Source organism: Lagenorhynchus albirostris, chromosome 17 (assembly GCF_949774975.1).
Source record: "Lagenorhynchus albirostris chromosome 17, mLagAlb1.1, whole genome shotgun sequence".
In the NCBI taxonomy this organism is placed as follows: domain Eukaryota; kingdom Metazoa; phylum Chordata; class Mammalia; order Artiodactyla; family Delphinidae; genus Lagenorhynchus; species Lagenorhynchus albirostris.
Genome location: NC_083111.1, coordinates 81516982 through 81539698, shown reverse-complemented (window position 1 = coordinate 81539698; position 22717 = coordinate 81516982). Strand labels below are relative to the sequence as shown.

Genomic DNA, 22717 nt, shown 5'->3' with positions numbered 1-22717 from the left:
GGGGCCGCCCGCCCGCCCCGCTGCAGCCTCTTCTCACCTAAGCGCGCAGTTGTCGAAGTTGTGGTCACCCAGGCGCACACTGAAGGCCACGGCCTCGTCACTTTGGCGGCTCTCAACCTCGGACAGCTCGGCCCAGTCCAGCAACAGCGTCAGCTGTGTGCGGCGCAGGAGCCCGTCCTCTGCGGGGCGGGGTGGGTTGGAGGGGAGGGACGGGGAGGGAAGGAAGGCTCAGTCCGAGGTGCCATTCTGCCTCCTGGACACCCAGCTGCGCCCGCGCCTTCCCCCGCCCCGCCCGGTCCCGATCTGTGAGCCCACCAGCACTCGAAGGGACTGGCGGCGCCTGGGGCAGTGAATAAACGGTGGGGGGAGGGGAGGTGCAGACAAGGATTGGGACTCCGCGCAGAGTGAGGGGGCGCGGCCCGCCCACGAGCCTACGAGCAGCCAGTCGGGCTCAACGCTCGGCGAATGCAAATGCGTGCAGTGCAGGAAAGCCCACGATGTGGCGCCCGTCCGGGATGCCCAGCTGCGCTTGGGGACCTTCGCGCGTTCGACCCCATGCCCCGCCCCCTTCCGGGTTCCGGATCGCCGCGGCCGGTGGGCGGACACCTGTACAGAAAGTAGTCACTTGGAGGCCAGCGCATCCTCGCAACGTGCGTGAGGAAGGACTGGAAATCTGCGCGTAGCAGCGGGTAGCGCGAGGCCAGCAGCAGCCCGCTGCCCAGCAGCTTCAGGTGTAGCCCGGGCTGCAGGCCGAATGTGCCACGTCGTACGACACCGGGCCCAGATTGGGTGCCAGGCGGCTCAGCAGGCGTCGCTCTGCGCGAAGATGGAACACGTCCTGCAGGCACATGAAGTCCAGCCTCGCTGGCACGGCGCCTATCAGCACCCCTCACGGCACCCCTGCACTGGCCAACTGCAGCCGGTAGCCCCATAGGGCGAATGCCGCAGGCCGGCGAGCAGCACGGCGCCCACGGTCTCGGCCCGCCGCTGGTTGTGCGCCAGCCGGTCGGGGAGCAGGCACAGGTTGACGCCGAAGAAGCTGAAGCTGCGCGCGGGCTCAATTGGGGGGGCGCCAGGGCGTGGGGGGCGCCCAGCACTGCGGAGGGGGCTGGTAGCAGAAGGGACGGCGCCAGGCTTGCAGCAGCAGGTCCGGCAGTGCCACAGGCAGGCCGACAAGCAGCAGCAGCGACAGAGCCGCTCCGGCGCCCGCTGCGGCGCTCAGCCAGATCTGGTCGCTCGGGCGTGCGGCCGGCGCCCAGCAGCCCAGCAGCTGGTCCAGGGCCCAGCAGGCCGAGAAACGTAGCGCGCGGGCCAGGCCGGGGAGAGCGTGCAGCACAGGGTGCGGGAAGGGTGAGGGCCGTAGGGCGCAGGGCGTCGGGGGCCAGTCGGGCGGGCATGGCGTGGCGCGAGGGCTCTTGGTAGCAAGTCTCTCCGACGACTCACTGGCTTCCAGCGTGCGAGTCGACTCGTTCGTGCGTGCCCGGGAGCTGCAGGGGAGTCACAGGGGTCAAGGCCACGTGGCACAACTTGTGCGCGGAGGCGGCAAGGCGCTGAGCCCCCGCGAGCCTGGGGATATGGGCACAGGCGGAGCCACCCGGGAAGCCGCCCTCTCCTCACCCGCGCGGAACCTCGGCGGCGGTTGGAGAACAAAAGGGAAAGCGAAAGAGACCCTAGTCCCGCCCCAGATCCTTCTCGCCCCGCCCTCCCCTGAAAGCCGCAGGGAGAACCCCCAGACCCGCCCGATGGGAGCGACTTCTGGGTGCAGCCCACACCAAGTGGAGCGCGACACTTTTTAATGCGGGCCGGCGCAGCGACAGGGAGTGGAGCGCGATGCGCGCTGCCTCCCCCTCTCCCTCCTCCCGCGAGTCAGAGCATAATGGCCCCGGCGCTCCCGCTGCCCAGACTGCGGGATCTACCCCACCCCGACCTGCTTCCCCCAAGTCCGAGGAAGGGGCGGACTCGGAGAGGCCTCACCAGCCACCGGCTCAGCGCCGGGCACCGCCCATAGTGGAGGCGGCTCTGTGACCCTCCCCCAAGAAGCTTCCAGTCTGGGGGAAGGGCTGTTGGTTCGGCCCCGCGCAGTAGGCCGGGCCGCCGGGGCACGCGAGCCAGGTGGAAGCCAGCTCTGCGTCCACGGAGCCTCTTGCACCCGCTCTGCTGCATCCCAGGACCGAGCCGCCTCCCGCTTGCTCAGGCGCTGCCCTGCCCTCCACCTTCCTAATTCGAGCTGTGAACCAGTTCCTAGAGCTCTTAAGGTTGTCTCTTAAATTGCCCTGAAGTTTGGGCCAGGGCTGCCCTTCACACCTACAGACATGGAGGAGAAGGGGCTTCTGCTCTCCCCCCCAGCCCCCAATTTTCCAGAAATCCCCGATACCCTTTACGAATCAAGAGCTGGTGCTGGGTGTGCTCGTTGCCGTGGGTTTGTCGTATTGCTAAGCCTTCTCGGCAGGCAGAGCTGGAAGGTCTGCATGTGTAGCTCTCTAACATGTCTATACACAGAGGCCTTCCCTGCCTTTCCCAAGGGTCTGGCTTCATCTCCTGAAGTAGCAGCCCGGCAGTGAGGGGAGCAAGCAGACGGAGCTCTGGGGCCAAGCACCCCAGCACGCGCTACACCCCTCTCCGCACCCCTCGCTGGTTGCTGACATGATTCCCCTGCTTGAACCCAGACCCAGGGCTCCTCTGTTCACTTGCGGTCCTCAGGCTGGCAGGCAGCGGTGCTTCCAGAGCCTCCTCGACTGGGGTCCGCATCCCCACCACCTCCCCCTCTTCAGGCAGGCCCTCTGCTCTGCCCCACGCTGCTCTCCTCTCCTCACGCACGTCCTGAAGGGACCAGCATCCTGGCCTGCACCCCTCTGCATCCCGCACTCTCCCTGAGCCCTTCCCGCTCCGAGTCTCTAGGTCACCTCCAGGAATCCCACCCCACCCCATCCCCACTCCCGCTCTCCCCTGCTCTGTTCGGCTTTCCGTCGGCCTGTGCACCTCAGCTCTGCCCCTGCAGTAGGTGGGATCTGCCCTCGCCGGCTCTGACTCTCCCAGTCCGGTCCCTTCCTGCGGGGCCTTTGGCAGGGACCCCGTCTCCCTGGGCTGCGCGTGCCCAGGTTCCTCCTGGCTCCCCTCCCTGTAACGTCCTCCTGCCCTCCGTGAGGTCCCAGAAGCACTTGCTGCCTCGTGCAGAGGGAGGCGCTCCGACGCCCACACCCTTCTCTTGACGTCGCCTCTGCCTCCTGCTCTGCGCCCGGGCCTCAGCTCCGTGCCCGCCGCCAGGCCAGCTGGCGCACCACGACCCTTGCCTGCCAGCTGGGCTCCTTCCGGCTCTTCCCCCTCCAGGTCTCAGGGGCTCCTGTGCTCCCACTGCCAGGCCAGCTTTGGGGCCTTTGGGACATCCCCCTTGGTAACACAGCTGCTGAGCTTTGGTCTTGGGGCTCTCCCCAGGGGCCCCGGAAGGGGCGTGAACCTACAGGGTAGGCGGGACTGAAGGGGGGCTGGGGAGGGGGCGCTGGCGAGCCCCCCAGAGGAGGCAGCACCACCCAGCAGTACCAGCGCAGGCCCAGCGCCCGAGGCGAGCTTTAATGGCTGTGCACCCAGGTGCGGGCCACAGCGAGCCAGCATCACCAGATGAACATGGGCTTGCCGTCGTCGTGCGCCAGCTGGCTGAGGCAGGACAGCAGCAGCAGCGCGTCGGCGAGCATGCTGGGGTGCACGGTCTCCACCAGCACGCGCTGCAGGAAATCCACAGTGTAGGAGACGCCCTTGGACGCGGCCAGCTCGGGCCGCTCCCGCAGGATGCCGTAGGCGTTCACCAGCTGCTCGGTCAGTGCCGGGTGCACCCGCCCGTCGTAGCCCAGGCTCTGCAGCCGGTTCATGATGCTCGTGTAGCGCTGTGTGAGTGTCTGGCACAGCTCCTCGTCCAGCTTGTGGTCACTGGGGTTCAGGGAGGCCTGAGGGGACAGCAGCCGTCAGGGACCCTCTGGCCCCACCGCAGCACATAAGCAGGCAGGCAGGTGAGGGGCGACGGAGGCCGGGGGCTGTGGTTGTGGGGGGATCCAGATCCGAGGGGGTGTCCTCAGGGGGGTGTCCTGGAGGCCCTGAGAGACGCCTGTGGGCTCCAGGGCGAGGGGAGCCCTGTGGGCTGCGCCTGAGCAGAGAGGCTCCAGAGGCCCCATCACCTGCTCCATCCACCGCCAGGGGTTCGGACTGAGCGGGGGCCACGGGAGCCGGGGACAGAGAGCACGGCTGGGGGTGATGAAAGACGCGGGGGCCTCCCAAAGCCCCCGGGGTTGCCTCCTGGGTCCCGCCCCGCTTCCTCTCAGCCTTTCCTCCGGGCCCCCCGTCCCAGCGCCCCGTGGCCTGCACACCCCCTGCGGGCGTCCCTTCCCACCCTCATGCTGCACCAATGACCCCAGGCCCAGAGCCAGGGCCCTGAGTCCCAGCGCTGGGGGTCTGCTGCCACCGGGTGCCGCTCCCAGCGCCTGGACCCGGGGTCTGCCAGCAACCGGGTTCTTTGCTTCCATCTTCATCACCTGTGACCGCCCTGCCGGGCTGAGCTGCGTCCTGCAGCGTCACCCCCCTGCCCCGTCCCTCCCTCCGCTGCCTTCTGGGGCCTCAGCCGTCTCTGCTGTAGCCATTTGAAGTTCTTCATAATTTTGAACAAGGAGCCCTGTGTTTTTGTGTGCACTGGGTCCTGCAAATTAGGTATCTGCCACTGGTACCACTGCCCCCAGGCCTGCAGAACGAAGGTCTGAAGTGTACGTAGTGGGACAGGGTCTTTCCCCGCTAGGGCCCCCCTGCACTTTCCACTGCTCCAACTTCCAGGGCCAGGGCGGACCGGCAAGGCCCGGATCTGGCCCTGCTCACCCTCTTCCCGCAGGTCCCCAGACGTCCACCAGGCTGGCTCCCAACCTGCTAGGGATGCCGGGACAGTCTGCTCAGGCACCGCCTTCTCCAGGAAGGCCTCCCTGTCCGCTCCCTGGATGGTCACGTGAGCAGAGCACCAGGCTGATGCCTGGGCTCAGCCCAGGGGCCCGCAGAGCCCTAGGCTCGCCCCTCTGCTGCCTTCCTGACCTGGGCGCCTGAATCTTCTTCCATTTGCCTGTTTCCAGGCCCCGGGGGGACAGACGGCAGGAGCTCAGCCGGCATCTGTGGGTGAGCAAGCGGACCTGCGGCTGCTCACACCGGGGCGACCGGGGAGCAAGCCGGTGGATAGCGTTCAGCCTCGGCCCCTGCGGGGGCATCGAGAGCCGTCACCTGCTCACCCCCGGCCGTGGCTGGGCTCCTGCTGTGTGCCAGGCTGGGCACACGGAGCTTAAGACACGAGCAGGAGTCCGACGGGGGCACATTTACGCTGAGAGACGAGGCCAGGGCTGCCCCTAGGAGGTGACCCCTTGAGAGTGGAGGGCGACAAGGGGGAGTGGGTGGGGAAGAGTAGGACAAGCACCCCAACAGCACGGGGGCAGCGGGTGTGGGTCCCCGCCCCCAGTCCCCTCAGGCTTCCCCTGAGAAGCTGCGGGCCTGAGCAGAGCACGGGGCTGGAGGTGGCGGGCGAGCGGAGTGCCTGTCCTAAAGGCTCGGAGAGGCCTGGTGGCCTTTATGGTTTTAAGAGATCGTGCTGACCACTGGCAGGGGCTGGACGGAAGCTGGCGAGAGAGGGTGAAGGGTTCTGTCCATCCATCCTCACTCTGCAGATCTCCGAGCCCTCCCAGTTCAGGTGTGAGCAAAAGGCCCTCAGAGTTTACAGTGAGGACACGGCCCGGTAGAGGGATGGTACTGTGAGCGCTGCCACTGGGATGGGGTCCTGGAGGGAGAGGTCGCTGAAGTGAGGCCTGAAGGACAAGGACAGTGGAGGGAAGAAGTTTCCAGGCTGGGGAGCAGCATGCATGGCACGGAAGGTGCCAGGACGCCGGGTGCAGAGCAGGGCCCCCGGGGAGAGTCGGGTTCGACGGCCGCCACCACGCTGAGTGTGAGCCTCGCGTTCCCTGCTGGGACCGCAGGAAACACTGCACCGCCTGACAGCGCTGCTGTGAGGACAAAGGAAACGTCTCTGGGGGCGTCAAGCACAGCACCCGGGCCAGTCGGCTCTGCTGCACGGGGGTCACGTCTACAGGCGTAGGAGTAGAGAAGGAGGGGCGCCCAGGGCGGTGAAGTTGGCCCCGGTGAGCCCGGGTCTGGGTGGGGAGAAGAACGAGAGGCAGAGCTCCTGACGGCTCTTCTTGTTGACTGAAGGCCTCGGAGGGAGATAGTGAGCTCCTCGAGGGCAGAGACTGTGTCTGGCGCCCGCTTGGCATATTCTGAACGCTTGCCGCTAGCCAGGCCTGAACAGGTGGAGCGGCAAGCTAGCTGTGGACCAGTTAAGGTGACAGCAGTTTGGACCACGGGATAGGAGCGGAGGAGAGAATGTAGATGTGGAGGTGGACGTGGAGACAATCAGAGTGGAGGGGAAGAATCTCTACAGGGCGAAGCCGCAGGGCCTGGCGCTGGAGGGGATATGTGGGGGGCGGGGGCGCGGGGAGGCACATAGACTCACACCTGCGAGACCCAGCACACGTGCTCATCACGCAATCTTTCCGTCCTGGACCACACACAGCACCGACCATGCTCTCAGTGAGGGGAAATGGCAGCAAATACCAGAGAATCCGCGTGGTGCGGCCCTCATTCTCCAAACGCAGGGCAGGCGTGTTAGAAGCCAACACTCACGGGCAGCCAGACGCCCCTCAGATGGTGGTCCCGACGGACTCAGGGGTTAGAGAGGAAATGCAAGGCAGTTCGTGAGATAGTCAGACCTGAACAGCCACACACCACCCCTCTAGCCTGCAGGGCTGCAGCCAGAGTGCCACCAGAGTCAGGCTGGAGCCTTGGCGGACAAAGCCGGGGCTGCCAGGAGACCGTCGCTTCTCCCCACCAGCCTTGAACAGCGGAAGCCTCCCGCTCTGCCTGGATCCTAGAACAGGGTCCACTCTGGCTGGGGTTCCCTGGTACCGGTTGTTGAGGATTTTGAATATCTCCCTGACCAGAAGGAACTTCCTTGTCCTAAATGCAGTTATTTAAAAACAAAAGAGATGTAAAATAAAATGATTTAAGAGCTCAACCCAAGAAAGGAAAATAAAGCAAAGCTAACGGGAGGAGAAGGGAGGAAATAATAATGAGAAGTGAGGAAACACAATCTGAAGGCTCAATAGAGAGGACGAGCAAAGTCCACACCCTCCACTGAACAGGGCAGCGCCTCCCCCTTCTTTTAGGTAATGAAATGCCCAGCTGAGACCACCACGTGTCCCACCATCCTGCAGGGGGACCTGATGTCACTAAGTCCGAGCCAAGGGGAGGAGCCTGGGACTTCGAGCACCACCCCCACGCCGAGTCCCGGGACGCGGGGACCCTGGGGACCCTGACGTGTGCGAGGGGCTGGTCAGCAGGGCCCCACAACCCTGTGGAGAGATAAACCTCTGGCTATTAAGCCATGTATTCCTGTCACAGAAACTTGGCACGATCTCTAAAAATGTAGCGAAGCTGCAGAACTCATAAACAGCAAACAGAGCCTCCCAGGGCATCTATAAACACCAGGGACGCAGTGTGGTTTATGAGCAGAGTATCTTCTCATGTGTATCAATATGTTAACAGAAAAGGGCGGGGGAAGAAAACTGTGTGGTCATCTCAGTGAGAGAGAGAAACAACATTCTAAAAGTTCAGTATTTGTTCATGAGTAAGAAAAAAACCAAGCACTCTGGACAAAGGAGGAAGAGGGAACTTCTTCACCTGGTGAGGCAGATGCTGAATGTGGCTCACTGGCTTCTGTCCTGGTGCATTCTAGCACCTTCCTGAACTCTAAGAGGCTGGACGCTAAACATCACCTATTCCAGACTCCCCTGTGGCTCAGGTACCCCTCTGACCTGGGTTTCTGCCCAGCAAGTACAGGTGCGTGGACCTCGTCTCCTGGAGGAGACAGTGCAGGCAGGGGCTGGGCTCTCTGGAGAGCGCACTGGCTGTGGCACTGGTTCTTCGGGGCAGCCGTACCAAACTGCAGGCATCCGACTAGGCGTGTGCGTGCTCTTCCCGGGGCAGCAACGACGATGGCGTGTTCACTCCCTTGCCGTCTGGCATTTTTACTGGCTGTGTAGCAGGCAAGCCCAATTTGGTGTCCTTCCTGGAGCCTGTCTGAACACCTAAACATTTATAATAAACCCCTTTCTGCCTATATCAGCTAGTGTGGATTCTGTTGTGTGCAACCGAGGACTCTGACTGATTTGTCGAAAGAAGATCTGGCAAAAAGCCTGGAACACACATCGCACTTAACTGGAAGACTAGAAGTGTGTGTTTGTAATCACGTCAGAGACAAGATGAGGTAGCCTTATGATCTGCTTTTAAAACGTGCTGTATGGGACTTCCCTGGTGGTCCAGTGGGTAAGATTCTGAGCTCCCAATGCAGGGGGCCCGGGTTCAATCCCTGGCCGGGGAACTAGATCCCACATGCATGCCGCAACTGAGTTTGAATGCCGCAACTGAGAAGTCCACATGCCGCAACTAAGAAGTCCACATGCCGCAACTAAGACCCAGCGCAGCCAAAACAAAAAAAAATTTTTTTAAGTGCTATATGATATGATTGTCTACAGAGGAAAGCCAAAATGATATACAGACTATCAAAACTAGCGAGGGGTTTTGGCAAGGTAGCTAAATAACAAATCAGTACACAGAAATCAAAAATGTTCTGAGCAGGCCAATGCGTTGGCCTAGAGAGCATCCCCGGGGGACCACGGGCAGGACCGAGGTACCACCCTCAGTCACCCTCACACTGATGCAGCTGGACTCAGGGTCTCCTAGGACAAGGGCGCAGAAAGGAAGAGAGCCAGAGCATCTCCCATGGAGCAGATCTTTGTGTTTGGGTAGAAGAACTGACAGTAATGAGCACTGGGATAACTTTCAGTTGAGCTTAAAAGACAGCATAACTGTCTGCGAACTTACACAAAAGTAGATAGCCACGTTCTATGGAAAAAGTCAACGAGTCCTCATTGAATATCGGGTTCCACTACAGTGTTCAGCGTTAAAGCTCTACGGCATTCGGGAAGCAAAGGACCCCAGTGGGCCGACATCAGGTTTCGCCTGGTTTGGTGAATCAGGTAGAATTTAGGGCTTCTAGCAACCGCCAACATTGGAGGTCAATGTGCAGAGAAATAAACAAGATGTCTTGATGAAGGGAAGTGAAAGCCTGGGCAAAGTGGAATTAAATGCAGATGGGAATCAACGAATAATCCAGCCAAGTAGGCAGGATGGCTTGAGACCAGGAAGCATCTTTATGATCCTCAGGTGGGACCAGAGCTCAGTCAACCTACAGAAGGCCACCCAGGGGCTATCCTGAAGACAGCTTCCGTGCGGGTGGGCTGCAGTGGAGCGCTTCCTGGGAACAAGGGCAGCAAGTGTATGATCCTGCAGCTCTGGTCATGGCTGGATGGAAGGTGCATGGGCCGGAGGCCGTGGAATTGGTGACGGTGGCCGATGGGCAGAATGATCAGGGGAGTGTTGTGGTGAGAACCACCACCCAGAGGCCGCCAAGGTGGAGCCTGAAGCACAGGCTCAGGGGCAGCAAGCTCCTCGACTTCCTTAAATACCAAACAAATTGCCTTACGTGCGTTCTGCTTCCTTTTCTTGCCTCTTCTCTAAAGAGTTGCCGTTTAGTGCCGTGACTTAAGTTCTCCGGCATAAGCGGCACCTCGCAGGCAAGGTGGAGAGCGACGTGGAAGCGGAGGACCTGCACGCACACACCCTCCTGGAGGGTCCACCTTATCCTCCGCATAAACAGCAGTTTCAAACAACCAGAAACCTCTCTCCATAGCTTGATGTCTAACTTCTATGTGGGCAACTAGACTTTCACTTATGATTAAGTGTAGTCTTTGCCAACTAGATATCAGATGCAGCATTTTAGAGACATAAATATTGTGCTTCTCCCGCGTCATCTGCCAAGTTTTAAACAGCCGCTGCCGGGCTGCACTCATGGCACAGCCGTGGTGGCGGTGGTCCAGGGTAGGAGTCAAGGCTCGTCAAACCCAGCATGGCCAAAGCTGGCCCCGCCGACACAAGCAACACAGGGATACCCAACATGGCAAAGATGGGAAACTTCCCCAGTTCAACCTATAAACCAATGAAAAACTAAAAATTTGAACTAGGTTTTTCTTGGAAATTGCCAGACTGATCCTAAAATTCATCTTGAAGAGCGAAGGGCCAAGAGGAGCTACGACGATCTGGAAGGAGAGATGCCCTGGCTCCCTTGGCCTCCCAGGATTAGGACACTGTCACCTGGGCAGGGCCAGACCTGCAAACCTGGAGCCCACACTCGTGGGACTGGGAGAGGGGACCGAGGCGGGGCCGGCAGCTCCAGCCTTAAATGGGACTCGAAGAGTACAAACAATGAAGGAGAAGGTGGGACTTCCCTGGCGGTCCAGCGGTTAAGACTCTGCGCTTCCACTGCAGGGGACGCGGGTTCCATCCCTGGTCGGGAAACTAAGATTCTGCATGCCACGTGGCACGGCCAAAAAAAAAAAAGGAAAAGGTGGATAAAAAACGTGGATTATTTTGGTCTCATTAAAATTACAAACCTAACCAAAGGACACCTTAACAAAAGGAGAAGGCAAGCTCAAACCGGTACACAGATGAGCCCACTGTCACTGAACGTGGTTCCTGCCCACTCACAGACCCAGAGCCACAGTCCATCCACGGATAAGGACGGCCAGAGAGGTAGAGGCCGGGAGCACCGAGGGCTACTTCGCCAGGGAAGAGTAAACGGCTGAAGGGCCGCGGCGCCGACGCCCGCCCCCTGCCCCACCCCTGCCCCACCCCCGCTCCACCCGAGAGGGCGTGTCGGTGGGGAAGGGCGCGCACCGGCTCATCCTGCCCCGGCGCAGCCCAAGCCCCCGACGGCTCCCACTCCAACGTGCCTCCTACACGTGGTGGCGAGGAGACGCGCCCAAGCGTGTTTGGGAAACATCGTCCTCTGTGTCCCTCAGTGGGAGCGGGCTCAGTGGAGGGCATGCTGGGAATACAGAACGAGCCCGGCCTGAAGACCCTGGCCACCAGGCCGCCAGCTGCTCAGAGGCTCTGAGAACTGCCTCCCCTGCACCCCCCAGTGACACTTGAGGACTTGGACAGGGCGAGGGAGAGACATAAGGCGGCAGCTCTGCCAGTCTGGGGAGGGCCTGTGGGAGCGGGGCCTGGCAGACCCGAGGCCATGGCAGTGGCAAAGTGGGAGCTCACAGGCCTGACAGTGCTGGGGCCCCTCTGCTGCTCTGCCCTCTGGGAAGGCCGCCCGGGTGGCTGGGACCACACACTCCTGCTGCCAGATGCCGCGGACACCTGCTGGCCACTTGGACTGAGTGCGGTGTATCCTCCATCCCAGGGTGCCTGCAGATTCTGATGCGCTCTGCCTAGCCGGAGTGCAGGGGCCCCCGGAAGGCCGTCCCCAGCCCTGCAGGTGGCGGGGTAGGCCCTCAGGCGGTGAGCGGCAGGTAGGCACAACACACCTGAATGATCTTCTCCGGAATGTTGGAGACCGTGAAGCCGTAGAGCCGGACACGCTCGGGGAAGATGCTGGACAGGATCCTGCGGTCCAGCTGGAAGGCGATCTCCCCCACCAGCCTCTCCCAGGCCAGCTGCTTCGACTCTGGGGACAACAAGGGGTGGAGGGAGTGGTCAGTGACCGTGGTCAGCAGCCCAGGGGGGTGCCTGGGAGGTCTCCTAGGGCAGCCGAGGAGACCCCAGACCCGTGCTGACGTCGGGAGCTGTCAGGGAACTTGCCGGTCTTCCGGTGGGCTAGCTTCCGCTCCAACTGCAGGTTGCTCTTCCGAGACGGCTCTGCCACGCGTGGACCTCGGGTGTCGTTGACTGAAGCCGGTGAGGACGAGGCTCGAGGCGGGGAGTGGGGGTTGTGTGCAGGGGAGTGGAGGGTGGGTGAGAGCCGGGTCGGGGAGCGGTGCGTGCGGGCAAAGGGGTGCGGGGTGCTTGAGGGCCTATAGCTGGTGGCAGCTTGGGGAGTGGGAGTGAGGGCAGAGGCGAGGATGGTGATGTTGTAGGAGGTGGCCGAGGCAGGGACAGAGGCAGAGACCGCTTGTCCCTGGGGGCCACCAGGCTGTGTCCGGGCGTCTGGGGTGCCGTAGGAGAAGGCTGTCGCGGGGCTGGGTGTGCCCATGGGACCGACGGGCGTGGAGGTCTGCATGGGCGCACCCACAGACGTCATGCTGAGGGGCTCAGGCTCCTGGGCGGGCTGGGGGTGCTCAGCGGAGGGCGGGGCTAGCGACGTGGGGGAGGGGCAGAAAGGAGAGGAGGAGGGTTAGAGCGAGGCAGGGCCAGGGCCTACCAGCCTGGCAGGGGCCCCGCCCCCTGGGCCCCCGCTGCCCCTCCCCCTGCACCGGTTACCTTCTGCGGTGGCAGCAGGCCCCCCACCCGCTGAGGGATGGGGTCCAGAGGGGCATCCTTGCAGCGGCTCTGCCAGCCACACCCTTGGGGCCTCCAACAGCACCAGACTGCTCACGGGATTGGCCGGAAGGTTCTGAGAGACACCTAGGGGGGCAGCCGTGGAGGTGAGCAGGGGGCTGCTCAGAGAGAGGGCCACCGAACCTGTTACAGCGTCCATAAGGGGGCTGCTCTGAGGCACAGCTCGGGGGCCTGTCAGGGGGCTGCTGGGAGTCAGGGGGCCAGTCGAGGGCAGGCCCAGGGAGCTGGCCGGTGTGTCCGCCAGGGGCACTGCCACGGGGCTGGCCAGGTGGTCGCTCAGGGGGCCAGTCAGGAGGCTGGAGAGTGGGCTGCTCTGTGAGATGGGCCCCAGGCCGGGCAGCAGCGTGTTGAGAGGGCCCATCCGGGCGCTCACGACGGGGCCTGCCGCGGGGCTGGGCTGCGGGCTGTCTAGCGTGTCGGCCAGGGGCACCAGAGCCGCCATCCCTTCTTCCAGGACGGGTTCGTTTGCTGCTGCCGGGGCCGGGGGCGGGAAGACACCTGGGGGACACGGAGAAAGCACTGAGACCCCAGGCTCTCTCCCCACTGGGGCAGGGCCTGCACCAAGATGCCCATGTGCCTCTGATGAGCTGACCAACTCTCTCTGAGCCTCACCTCTAAGCGGGCATCTGTGGGGCTGCTCAGTGGATCCCACGCGAGGGTCTGGCCCCTCATCCCTGTGCTCCGAGGGAGCCTGGTCCCTCCCAGGATCACCTCTGTAAACGCCGGCCCCCCAGCCACCAGGACCTTCCACGCTGCCTGTCCCTCAGACAGGCCCACTGCCTTGAGCCGCTGACCCCTCACGGAGGAGAGGAGGGTCTGAACACGTAGGTCGCCAAGTGGACCCCTCTGTTCCCGGGTGGTGGGGGAGTGGGCCCGGGCCTCCTGACTGCTGTCCTCTTGGGGACGGCCAAGCCTCACCACGTGGGGGACCCTCAGGGAGGCCAGAGCTCAAAGCTGCTGGGAGCCTCCCGTGGAGCCCAGGGTGTGCCTGGCCCGTACAGGGCCCCCGCCTGCCTGTCGCCGGGGATGCAGGCAGAGGAGGGGGTGTTGCTTCTCCCCTGCGCGGGGCCTGGGAGCCCGTTTGCCCTTGGGTTCCTGAGGAGACTGCCCTCAGATGACTGAGTGACCGCTGTTTGGGGGAGAAGGCCCCTAGGGAGGGTGCAGGAAAGGTTTCTGTGAGTGTGCAGTTTGATTGAAAACTTCCACATTAAAAAAAAAAAGCAGTACATGCTTATTATAGGAAAAGAATGGAAATACAGAAAAGTCAGAAAAGATGAAAACCACTGGTGGTCCTGTTATCCCACCGTCCATCATATAGCAAAGCTCCGCGAAGGCTTGAAGACTTTCTCCACGTGTTTATGTCGCTCAGGGGCTGGCGAACCCCTCTGTAAAGAGCTGGTGAAAAGAGCTCCAGCTCTCCTGGCCATCCGGCCTCTATTGCAGCCGCTCAGCTCGGCTGTCACGGCTCCGAAACAGCCACAGACAACACGGAAACAAATACACGTGGAAGCTTGGCGACAAAACGTTACTTGTGGGTGCCGATATTAGAATTTCATGGACTCAGTGCATGTCGTGAACCAGCAGACTCCTTTGGGTTTTCCCTCAGCTCTTTAAAAAGGTAAAGTCCATTCCTAGCTCCCAGGCCACGCACACGTGTGTGGTGACTGCGTACGTGGCCCGTGTCCTTATGTGCCCCGCCTCTTCCTACTGGGCCTGCACCACGGCTACCTTCAGCATCATCGTTCCTGGAAAACAGCGCTTATCGTGGCTGCGGTGGTGCCCGGCTTGTGCACGTGCCATTGTTTATTGAGCCTGTTTCGGCTGTTGGGAGAATCAATTGTCTCCAGTTTTCCCAGTGACAAAAATTCTACTATATAAATCTTTATTATCTTTCCCCCCGAAAACAGACATTTGAGAGGTTCTTAACGCACACTGCTAAGTCTATCCACCTTCAGACCCCTCAGAAACATCTGACATTCCCTGAGAAGTCCGGGACTTCTTACACTGATGCCGCCCTGCACAATGTGTGCCAGGATGTCCTGCCGTTTATTCTTGTTTTAAGTTTTGTTATTTTTTCCCAAACAAATAACTTAAATTTTCAGAATCAAATCAACCAGTCTTTTATGATTTCTTGCTTTGGCTTTTTTGGATTTTTGCTTTAGGATTGAAGAGACAGTGAAGCTTGTGGCCCAAAGGGAAGTATCCCACGGAGAGGAACGGCGTGAGCAGGAGCAGGCGGTGCGGCAGAGACGGGTGACGGGGCACGGAGACCCGAGTCAGGGCGTTTGTCCTTCCCAGCCTGTCTCCTCTTGGGGGAGCCTAGGGTCCGGATGACATGGGAAAGGACCACTCGGGCAGCGTCTTCAGGACTTGGGAGAGAAGACGGTGCCTGCGCGGCCAGGTCCTCATGGTCTCTGAGACCCAGGGGATCTGGTTTCCATCTCACTGATGTCCCCACCTCCACTGGTGTCCTCTGTGTCCCTCGCAGACGTCCCTGGGCGTTGTACCAACTCAGCATCTCAGTCCATTTTCTCCTTCTCCATCCCTGCACCCAAACACTGATCGAGGGGCCAGTGACCCCGCGTCGCAGAACCCAGCGCACGCTTCACGGGGCTCTTCTCGCAGGTGGCGAGTGGTGTCCACGCGGCGGGACGTTCCTCCCTGTTGAAATCCCGTCTTGGTTTGGCATCCAGGTTCCCGGTCACCCGGCTTCCTCCAGGTGCTTCTGGGCCCACATCCTCTGCCCCCGGGGGCAGCCCCAAGGCCCACCTAGAGTCTGCTTCCCCGCAGGAGCTGATGCAGCTCGGACGCTCTGGAGCAGCGCAGGCTGCTTACTCTTGGGCTGGACTCTGACTCACATCCCAGTGGCCTGACCCCCTTCTTCCCAGGGTTCTGCTGGGGACTCTGCCGCCCTGGCGTGCCGGCCGCCGACGTCTTCGCTCTTTCAGTGGCTCAGGCCTCAAATGGTGCAGCCTCAACACTTCTCTTTCAGGAGCCCCGAGCATCCCATCTGTCTGCAATACCTTCAAGTACATATATCCAGAATCCAGCACGTGTGCTCCTCCCAACTCCGGTCCATACCAACACTACCCTGCCTGGATTATTGCAGGAGCCCCCTGGCTTGCTACCTGTTTCTGGCCTCTCCCTTCACACATCAGCCAGACTGTTCCAGTTAAAATGCCCACCAGCTAGCTCACCGTCTCATTCTGAGTGCTAGGCAGTTCAGTGTCCCCCGTGACCTGGCTCGTCCTCTCTCTGACTTTCTTCTCCTCCTGGTCTCTCCCTGGCACCTTCTTCTTCAGCCCCTCGGGCCTCCTTGCTGTTCCTCAAATGCTCCGGCACGCTCTTGCCTCTGTCTTTGTGTTGCTGTTCCCTCTGCCTGGAACGCTTTTCCCGTGTGCACAGCTGGCCACGTACTTCCACCCGTCCTTTCAGTTGTTACCTCTTCAATGAGCTCTTCCATCCCAAATCACCAGTTTCCTTCACCCAACCCGTTCCTTCCCCTTCCTCTGGACTATGTCCTCCTTAGCACTTATCTCTCTCCAAGATATTCTCCATTGACTTATTGGTTTTTCCTGTTTCCCTCGATTAGAATGGAAGCTCCGTGAGGGCAGGGCTTTGTCTGTTTGCTCCTGTTTCCCAGTGCCTAGAACAGTACTTGGGCCACAGAAAGTGTTCAATAAATATGAAGAACATGATGTATATATGAGCACAGATAAAACTTGATGATTAAAAAAGGTCAGTGTAGGATTATCCACAGGCCTAGCCGCTCCGCGGCATGTGGGATCTTCCCGGACCAGGGCACGAACCCGTGTCTCCTGCATCAGCAGGACTCAACCACTGCACCACCAGGGAAGCCATGTCCATGGATTTTTGACCCGTTAGGGTCACCGATGAGAATCTCAGGAGCAGCCTGTTGAAATCTCTGGCTGGGAGATGGGGACATTTGAAAGCACAGAGTCCCAACCACTGGACCTCCAGGGAATTCTCATGAACAGGAGTGCTCTGAGCCAACAGGAGCCCCAGGTCGAGCCTCGGTTTAAGAGATTTCAGTCCTATAGCTTTGTATTGTAATGCAAAATGTGCAAGTTTGTTTTAACCTTATAATTTATATTTTGCTGATTTAGATTTACGAGTTGAAATGTTCCTAGGTACTTTACTACATACAGTATTAGAAACTTAAAGAGAACTTAGATTCACTGCATCTATATAGGGTTTTTTTTAGCTTTTTAAAATAATTAATTAATTAATTTTTTGGCTGCTTTGAGTCTTCGTTGCCGCGCGCGGGCTTTAGCTAGTTGCAGTGAGTGGGGGCCACTCTTCCGTGCGGTGGCTTCTCTTGTGGAGCATGGGCTCTAGGCGCACGGGCTTAGTTGCTCCGCGGCATGTGCAATCTTTCCGGACCAGGGCTCGAACCTGTGTCCCCTGCATTGGCAGGTGGATTCTTAACCACTGCACCACCAGGGAAGCCCTATGTTTATTTTATACATAAGAATTATTTGGGTCCAGGAAGGTTTGTTTGTTACATCGGACTATTGAAGCTAAAAAGAAAAGCAAATGTCTTAGATCTACAAATGCAGTTTACAATGTTTTAACCGTTTAAGCGAACTTGTGATTTCCTCCCCCAGCCTGCTCCTCACAGGGGCAGCTCTATCCTTCCCGCCGAGGCCGAGGGCGGGACTCTGGAGGGGCCCCACTCTGGTCTCCCGCCCCTCGTCGCGTCGGTCAGGACGTGCGCCACACTGTCCTGCACTCGGCCGCGCCCTCGCGCCTTTTCCCTGGCCGGCCCTCGGGCTCCGGGCTGCAGAGCCTCCCCATCGGTCCCTCCCGGGCCTGCCCACCACCCGTGGCCTCTCCGGCCTCGGAACCCTCCCTCCGCGAGAACGTCGGCCCCGCGAGGACCAGGCCGGGCCCACACCCGGGCAAGGGCGGCCCGGCCACCGAGACCCCCCGGTCCACGCGGGGACGAAGCCGGGGGTCAGTCAATGTGGCGGGCGTCAAAGCCGGCGGTCGGAGGGGGCGGGGCGCCAGGGAGGGCCCTGACGGGACGGAGCCCGAGCGTAGGGGCGGGGCCAGAGTTGCGGCGCCGCTCAAGGGGCGGAGCTAGCGTAACGGGGCTGCCCTGAGGGGCGGGGCCTGAGGGTCTGGGCGGGAAGGTGTTGCTCGAGGCCGGACTCGAGGAGGCTAGACGGGTGAGCAAAGGCCGCTAGAGCCCAGGGTTCCAAGAGGTCTGGGGCGGCGGCAGGTGAGAAAGAGAGGGGGGATGGCGACAGGTCCTGAGGAGGGGACTGGCCCTGAGAAGGGGGCGGGTTCTGAGCGGGGACAAGGGTCTTAAAAGAAGGGCAGGGCGGGATGGGGTCCTGAGGGGAGAGGGCTGTGAGGGCGTGGGTTCTGAGGGTGCACAGGGGTCCCAAAAGGAAGGTGGGTCTTGAGGGGGGATGGGGTCCCCAGGGGGCTGGGTTCTGAGGGGGGACAAGGCTCCTAAGAGGAAGGCAATCCTGAGGGAGGGCTGGGGTCCCACGAGTGATGGATCCGGGGGCTTAGGGTCAATCCCTGGGGTGGGGGTGGGGCGGGGGTAGGGTTGGGTCCGGGGTGGGAGGTTGGGACTTGGGGGAGGACGGTTCCTGAGGGGAGGAGGGAGGCCCTGCCGGGGTAACAGGCCCCGGTAGGATTGGGGGGAGGGGAGGGAGGCTGTGAGGAGCAGGGCTGCTCAAAGCCCTTCGGGAAAGAGGAAGAAGGCTGCTCCCCGCCTAAGGAAGCAAGAGAAGACAGAGGGGCAGCAGGGTGGGGGCCTGGGAGGAGGGGGGCTTAGGTGAGGAGGGGGGAGGGGGAGGCGCCCAGCAGGAAGGGCAGCAGAAGCCCTCCTGCCCCGCTGCTGACAGCCTCCCCGCCCGACCCCTCGGGGGGAGGAGCCGGCGCGCGGGGCCGCCCCCGCGGTGGGGGCTTGAGCCCTCGGCGCAGCCCTCACTTCCGCTCTGCGCCCACTGCCCCGACGCCCCGCGCACCTTCCGTCTGCGAGACGTCGGGCCCGAGAGAGCCCCTGAGCCCTCAGTCCCCATGCGTCTTCCGTCTGCGAGACATCGGGCCGAGAGAGCCCCTGAGCCCTGCCCCGACGCCCCGCGCATCTTCCGTCTGCGAGACGTCGGGCCGAGAGCCCCTGAGCCCTCAGTCCCCATGCATCCTGGCTCCGCCTTCCCCTGCCATGTTCGCAAGGCCGGCGCCTGAACCGCATGGCCTTTCTTCCCCGTGAAATTAATGCAGCCAACAGCGATGGTTACTGATTTCCCGCCGCGCAGGCGACCCGCTCTGCCCACGGAGGCGTGCCTTCTGCCCTGGCTGCCGGCCTCTCTAGGTCTCTGGGACGCTGGCCTCTTCCGTGTCATGTGCCGGCCCAGCTGGCGTCCACTCCCTTCCGTGGTGGGCCCAGGCTGTCGCTGACCGGCCCTTATGGCCACCTGCCTGCCTTCCGCATGTCTGTCCGCACCCCCGCCAGCCCAGTGCTGCTGGAGGCGGCTGGTGGCTGCTGCCTGCGAAGCCCACACATGCCGGCACCGTTTGCGCCCGTTACACACCTCCCGGTTCCCCTCTCACTTCCTCCTGCCATTTTCACTTTATTTCAGACTTTCCCCATCTTTTTCTCTCCACCCTGACTGTCAGAGAATGACATTTTTTCCAGAGAAAATGGAAGCCACGGTTCCGGAGTTCTGCAGCTTCCCACCTGGTGTTCTCACCCACCCTTCCTCCTTCCTTTCCCCGGCAGTGGACGGATGCTCTTCCTTCAGTCAAGGCAGCCTCTGCTCTGTAAAGCAGTCCTTTTCTCTTTCGTATCTCCCCTTTCCATAGAAATAAACTCAGGTCTCTGCCATCAGGAAAAGCAGCTCTAGACGCCATGCCCTTCTCCAGCTGGCGCCCCTCCAAGCCCTACTTCATGAACGAAGTGTCAACCGTCTATTCTCTCCGTTTTCTCCCGCACTCTCCACCTCACTCCTGGGCCTTTCCTGCTCACAGTGCGGTTGAAGCTGCTCTAGCTGAGGTTCCCAACGCAGGTCATTAGCACCTTTCTTGCTCCACCTCTCAGGCAGCCTTTATTCCGCTGACACTCTGTCCCCTTCGAAGCTGTCTCGGCTTCTGTGACATTACACTTTTGAGGTGTCCCTTGTCTCTCTGAGTGCCCCTTTGCCAGCTTCTCTACCTGTCTTGACTCAGGACTTGTCCCCAGTCTCTCCTCACTGTTCCTCTCTCTTTCCAGATCGTCTCACCCCTCCTGCGGCTTCAGTTATCAGTGACTCTTCCATCTTTTCTCTCTAGCCCTGACCTCTCCTTTGAGCCTCAGGCTCACACCTCCGCTGCCTCCTGGGTGCTCCAGGTGGATGTCGTGAGAACGTCTTAGAGTCAGTTTGTCCAAAGTGCAACTTATTCTCTTCCTCCAAGACTGAATTTCCTTCTCCCAGGTTCCCCCTGGCCGAGAGCACAAATGGAGGCTTACATATGATATGTCAGTTAAAAGTTATCAGTCAAGCTAACGACTGTTAAATTATGTTCTATCTGCTTACCTGACAAATAAACCTTGGTAACAACCTGGAAGGTCAGGTTTGATTTTAGGACTCCTGCACTCCCTGCAGTTCTGTGCCAGACTGCGGTGGCCTGGGGAGAGCTGGCCCCTGGGCAGCTTCTGTGTGAACGCCCCTAACTTCTCTGCCCATTCTTCTGGCTCACCCTGCCCCATACCTCCTCTCCAGCCCCGGGGCTGTCACACACTAACGATTTCAAACCTCAAGCTTCAGTCCTGGCTTCTCTCCTTGGTCTCTAGACTCCGGTGGTCAATTCTGAGTGGAGAGGGATGGGGCAGGGGGCTGAGGGTGCTGGGGGGGGATGGAGGGGAGGGGGGAAGCTGAGGGTGGGTGCCGTATTGGGTCCAGTGGGGCAGCACCTTTGGATTCCAGGGCTGGGAAATTCTCAGTCTGTGGAGCTGCTTGGAAGTTCACCTGAGGGGAGGAGTGTGTGGGTGGGCAGGGACTCCTGCCATCAGGTGAATGGGGCTGGTGCCTAGTTTTGTTCTTTTATCGTGGTTGCCCTATGTTCTCGCCCTCCCCTCACCTGGTGTTTGTTGCTATCTCCGCCCTTCTCTCCACGATTTCCCGAGACCCCAGCACAGAGTCTCTCCTCTCGGGTGCAGTCTCACCCTTCCCTCCCCGCTTTTCTTGAACCCAGGCCCCTTGCAGTTACCCTGGTGTTGAGGAGGGTCGGTCGCTGCCTCGCCCAGCCTGCTGCTGAACCCGCTGATGCCCAGGCCACCCGCCTGCATCTTGATCGCCGACTTGAGCTCGTGATTCTCCCGAAGGAGCCGCACCAGCTTCTTCAGTTCCTCATTTTCCTGCACCAGCCTCTCGATCTGATGGCGAAGCCCCTCGTAATTGGTGAGTAGAGACATGCCCCAGGGCAGCGGGAAGGGTGCGGCTGTCAGCAGGGCGCTGCACCTGGAGGCTGCCCAGGGCCCGGGGCCTCACCCGGGCTGGAAGGGGGCATTAGAGTTTGCAAGTTGCAAGGCTGGCCCATGGGCCTGGGTATTGTGAGGTCAGAGGCTGCACCTCCTCCAGGCCTCTCTGCTCTACCAGGCTCAGCTCTCCGTGCCTCCAGGCCTGAGCGCAGGCCCTGCTTCAGCCTGGAACATTCCCACCCCTTCTCTGTCCAGCCGGCTTTCCTCTGTGGAGCTTCCCAACAGCCGCCCTCTAGGCTTCCCCGCAGGCGTGTCCTCCATCACAGCACTTACCTGGCTCTGTGCAGTTAGCTCTTTAGCGCTGTTTCACTCACTTCACATCCAGGGCAAGGACTGTGCGACTCGCCAGCATCCAGCAAAGGGCCGAGTGCCGTGCAGGTAGGTAACCAGTGAACATCTGCTGAATGAAGACTCATCACCTGCCTTCCTGGAGAGGGTGCCCTTCCCTTGGGATCTTGGGCGCACCTGGATTTAGCTGTCAGCCTTCTCCTGGGGACTAACATCTTGGACAGCGGGACACTGGGCTATGCTTTCTTCTGATGCCAGGTGCTGAGAGCCTTTCCCTGGCTGCTGGCCCAGGGGCTCCCTCGTCTAAGCAGTCGGCTCCCTATAGCTTGGAGTTTCCATTTCTGATGACTCAGGTTCCCCTATTCCAAATTCCCCAGCGGTGCCCCCTCTGTGCCCACTATTCTCTGGCTTCTTGAATTTTCCTGACTATAGTCCTTCAAGAACCCAAGACTGCATTCCCCAGCAGGTTCCAAGAACTCACATCTCTGAGTCCTTATCGCACTCCCCCCTTTTAGAGCCGTCTACACAGAGAAATTTGCAGGCCTGACCTTGGGAGTTGAGTGAGGCCACGTCCTTGTGACCTCCACTGGCTCTGCGGGCATCTGCTCTTGAACAGGAGAGGGTGGTGACGTCCTGGTATAAGACAGAGGGCACACTCTTGGCAGGAGGGTGGGGGTGAGGATGGAGTCGAAGATCAGCCAGGGCTGGGGCCAGTCTGAGTGGAGCGTTCTACCTGGACCTCACAATGGGGGGCCTGCCCTCACCTTCCTCTGACGCCCCAGACTGTAATCCTGGCTGAATCACTCTGGCCCTGGGGACCAGGGCTGAGATTTCTTCAGTGGAAGAGATCCCCTCTGCACACCCTCAGCTCTTCACAGAATGTCTCTGCTGGGTTTTCCTCCAGCATGTGAAAATAAGCCTGTCACGGCTCTCTCAATCGTCTTACCGCGCTGTTGGCCTCTCCTTGGGTTGCTGCCCTCCTTGCCATCTGTGATGGTTACATTTTCTGTGTCAGCTTGGCTGGGCTATGGTGCTGCCCAGGTATTTGGTCAAACACTAGCCTAGTCATTGCTCTGAAGGTTGACTTTAAGTAAAGCAGATTATTCTCAGTCACGTGGGTGGTCTTTATACAATCATTTGAAAGCCTTAAGAATAGAAAACTGACGTTTTCCGGGGAAGAAGGAATTGTGCCTCAACGCTGTCCTAGAAATTCTGCCTGAGTTTCTGGTCTCCTGGTCTGCTCCACAGACTTCGGACGTGCTATTTCCCACGATTGTGTGAGCCAGTGCCTTAAAATAAACCTCTCAATATACAAGAACGCTGACTGATACACCATCTGTATTTCCCATGTACCAGTGCTGCGTTCCTCCAAAAATATATATACTGAGCACCAACTGTATGGCAGGCGTTGTGCTAGGAACTGGGGGTTCTGTGCTAGGAACTGGGGGTTCGATCCTAGTCATA

The 22717-nt window shown here is 60.4% G+C and overlaps 1 protein-coding gene and 1 long non-coding RNA gene across 2 annotated transcripts; one reads left to right on the top strand and one right to left on the bottom strand.

Annotated features, from left to right (window-relative positions):
• Positions 1 to 3608: 3608 nt before the first annotated feature.
• Positions 3609 to 20899, bottom strand: SPATC1 (spermatogenesis and centriole associated 1). Its single transcript, XM_060127789.1, has 5 exons — positions 20689 to 20899; positions 12391 to 12966; positions 11749 to 12264; positions 11499 to 11638; positions 3609 to 3938 (listed from the first exon to the last, which is right to left on the bottom strand). The coding sequence occupies exons 1-5, from the start codon at positions 20897 to 20899 to the stop codon at positions 3609 to 3611; spliced, it is 1773 nt and encodes a 590-aa protein (XP_059983772.1).
• On the top strand, positions 17620 to 22533 carry LOC132508017 (uncharacterized). The gene is made up of 3 exons (XR_009536384.1): positions 17620 to 17713; positions 20680 to 20889; positions 21297 to 22533. It is a non-coding gene; the product is annotated as an uncharacterized LOC132508017 (long non-coding RNA).
• The last annotated feature ends 184 nt before the right edge of the window (positions 22534 to 22717 follow it).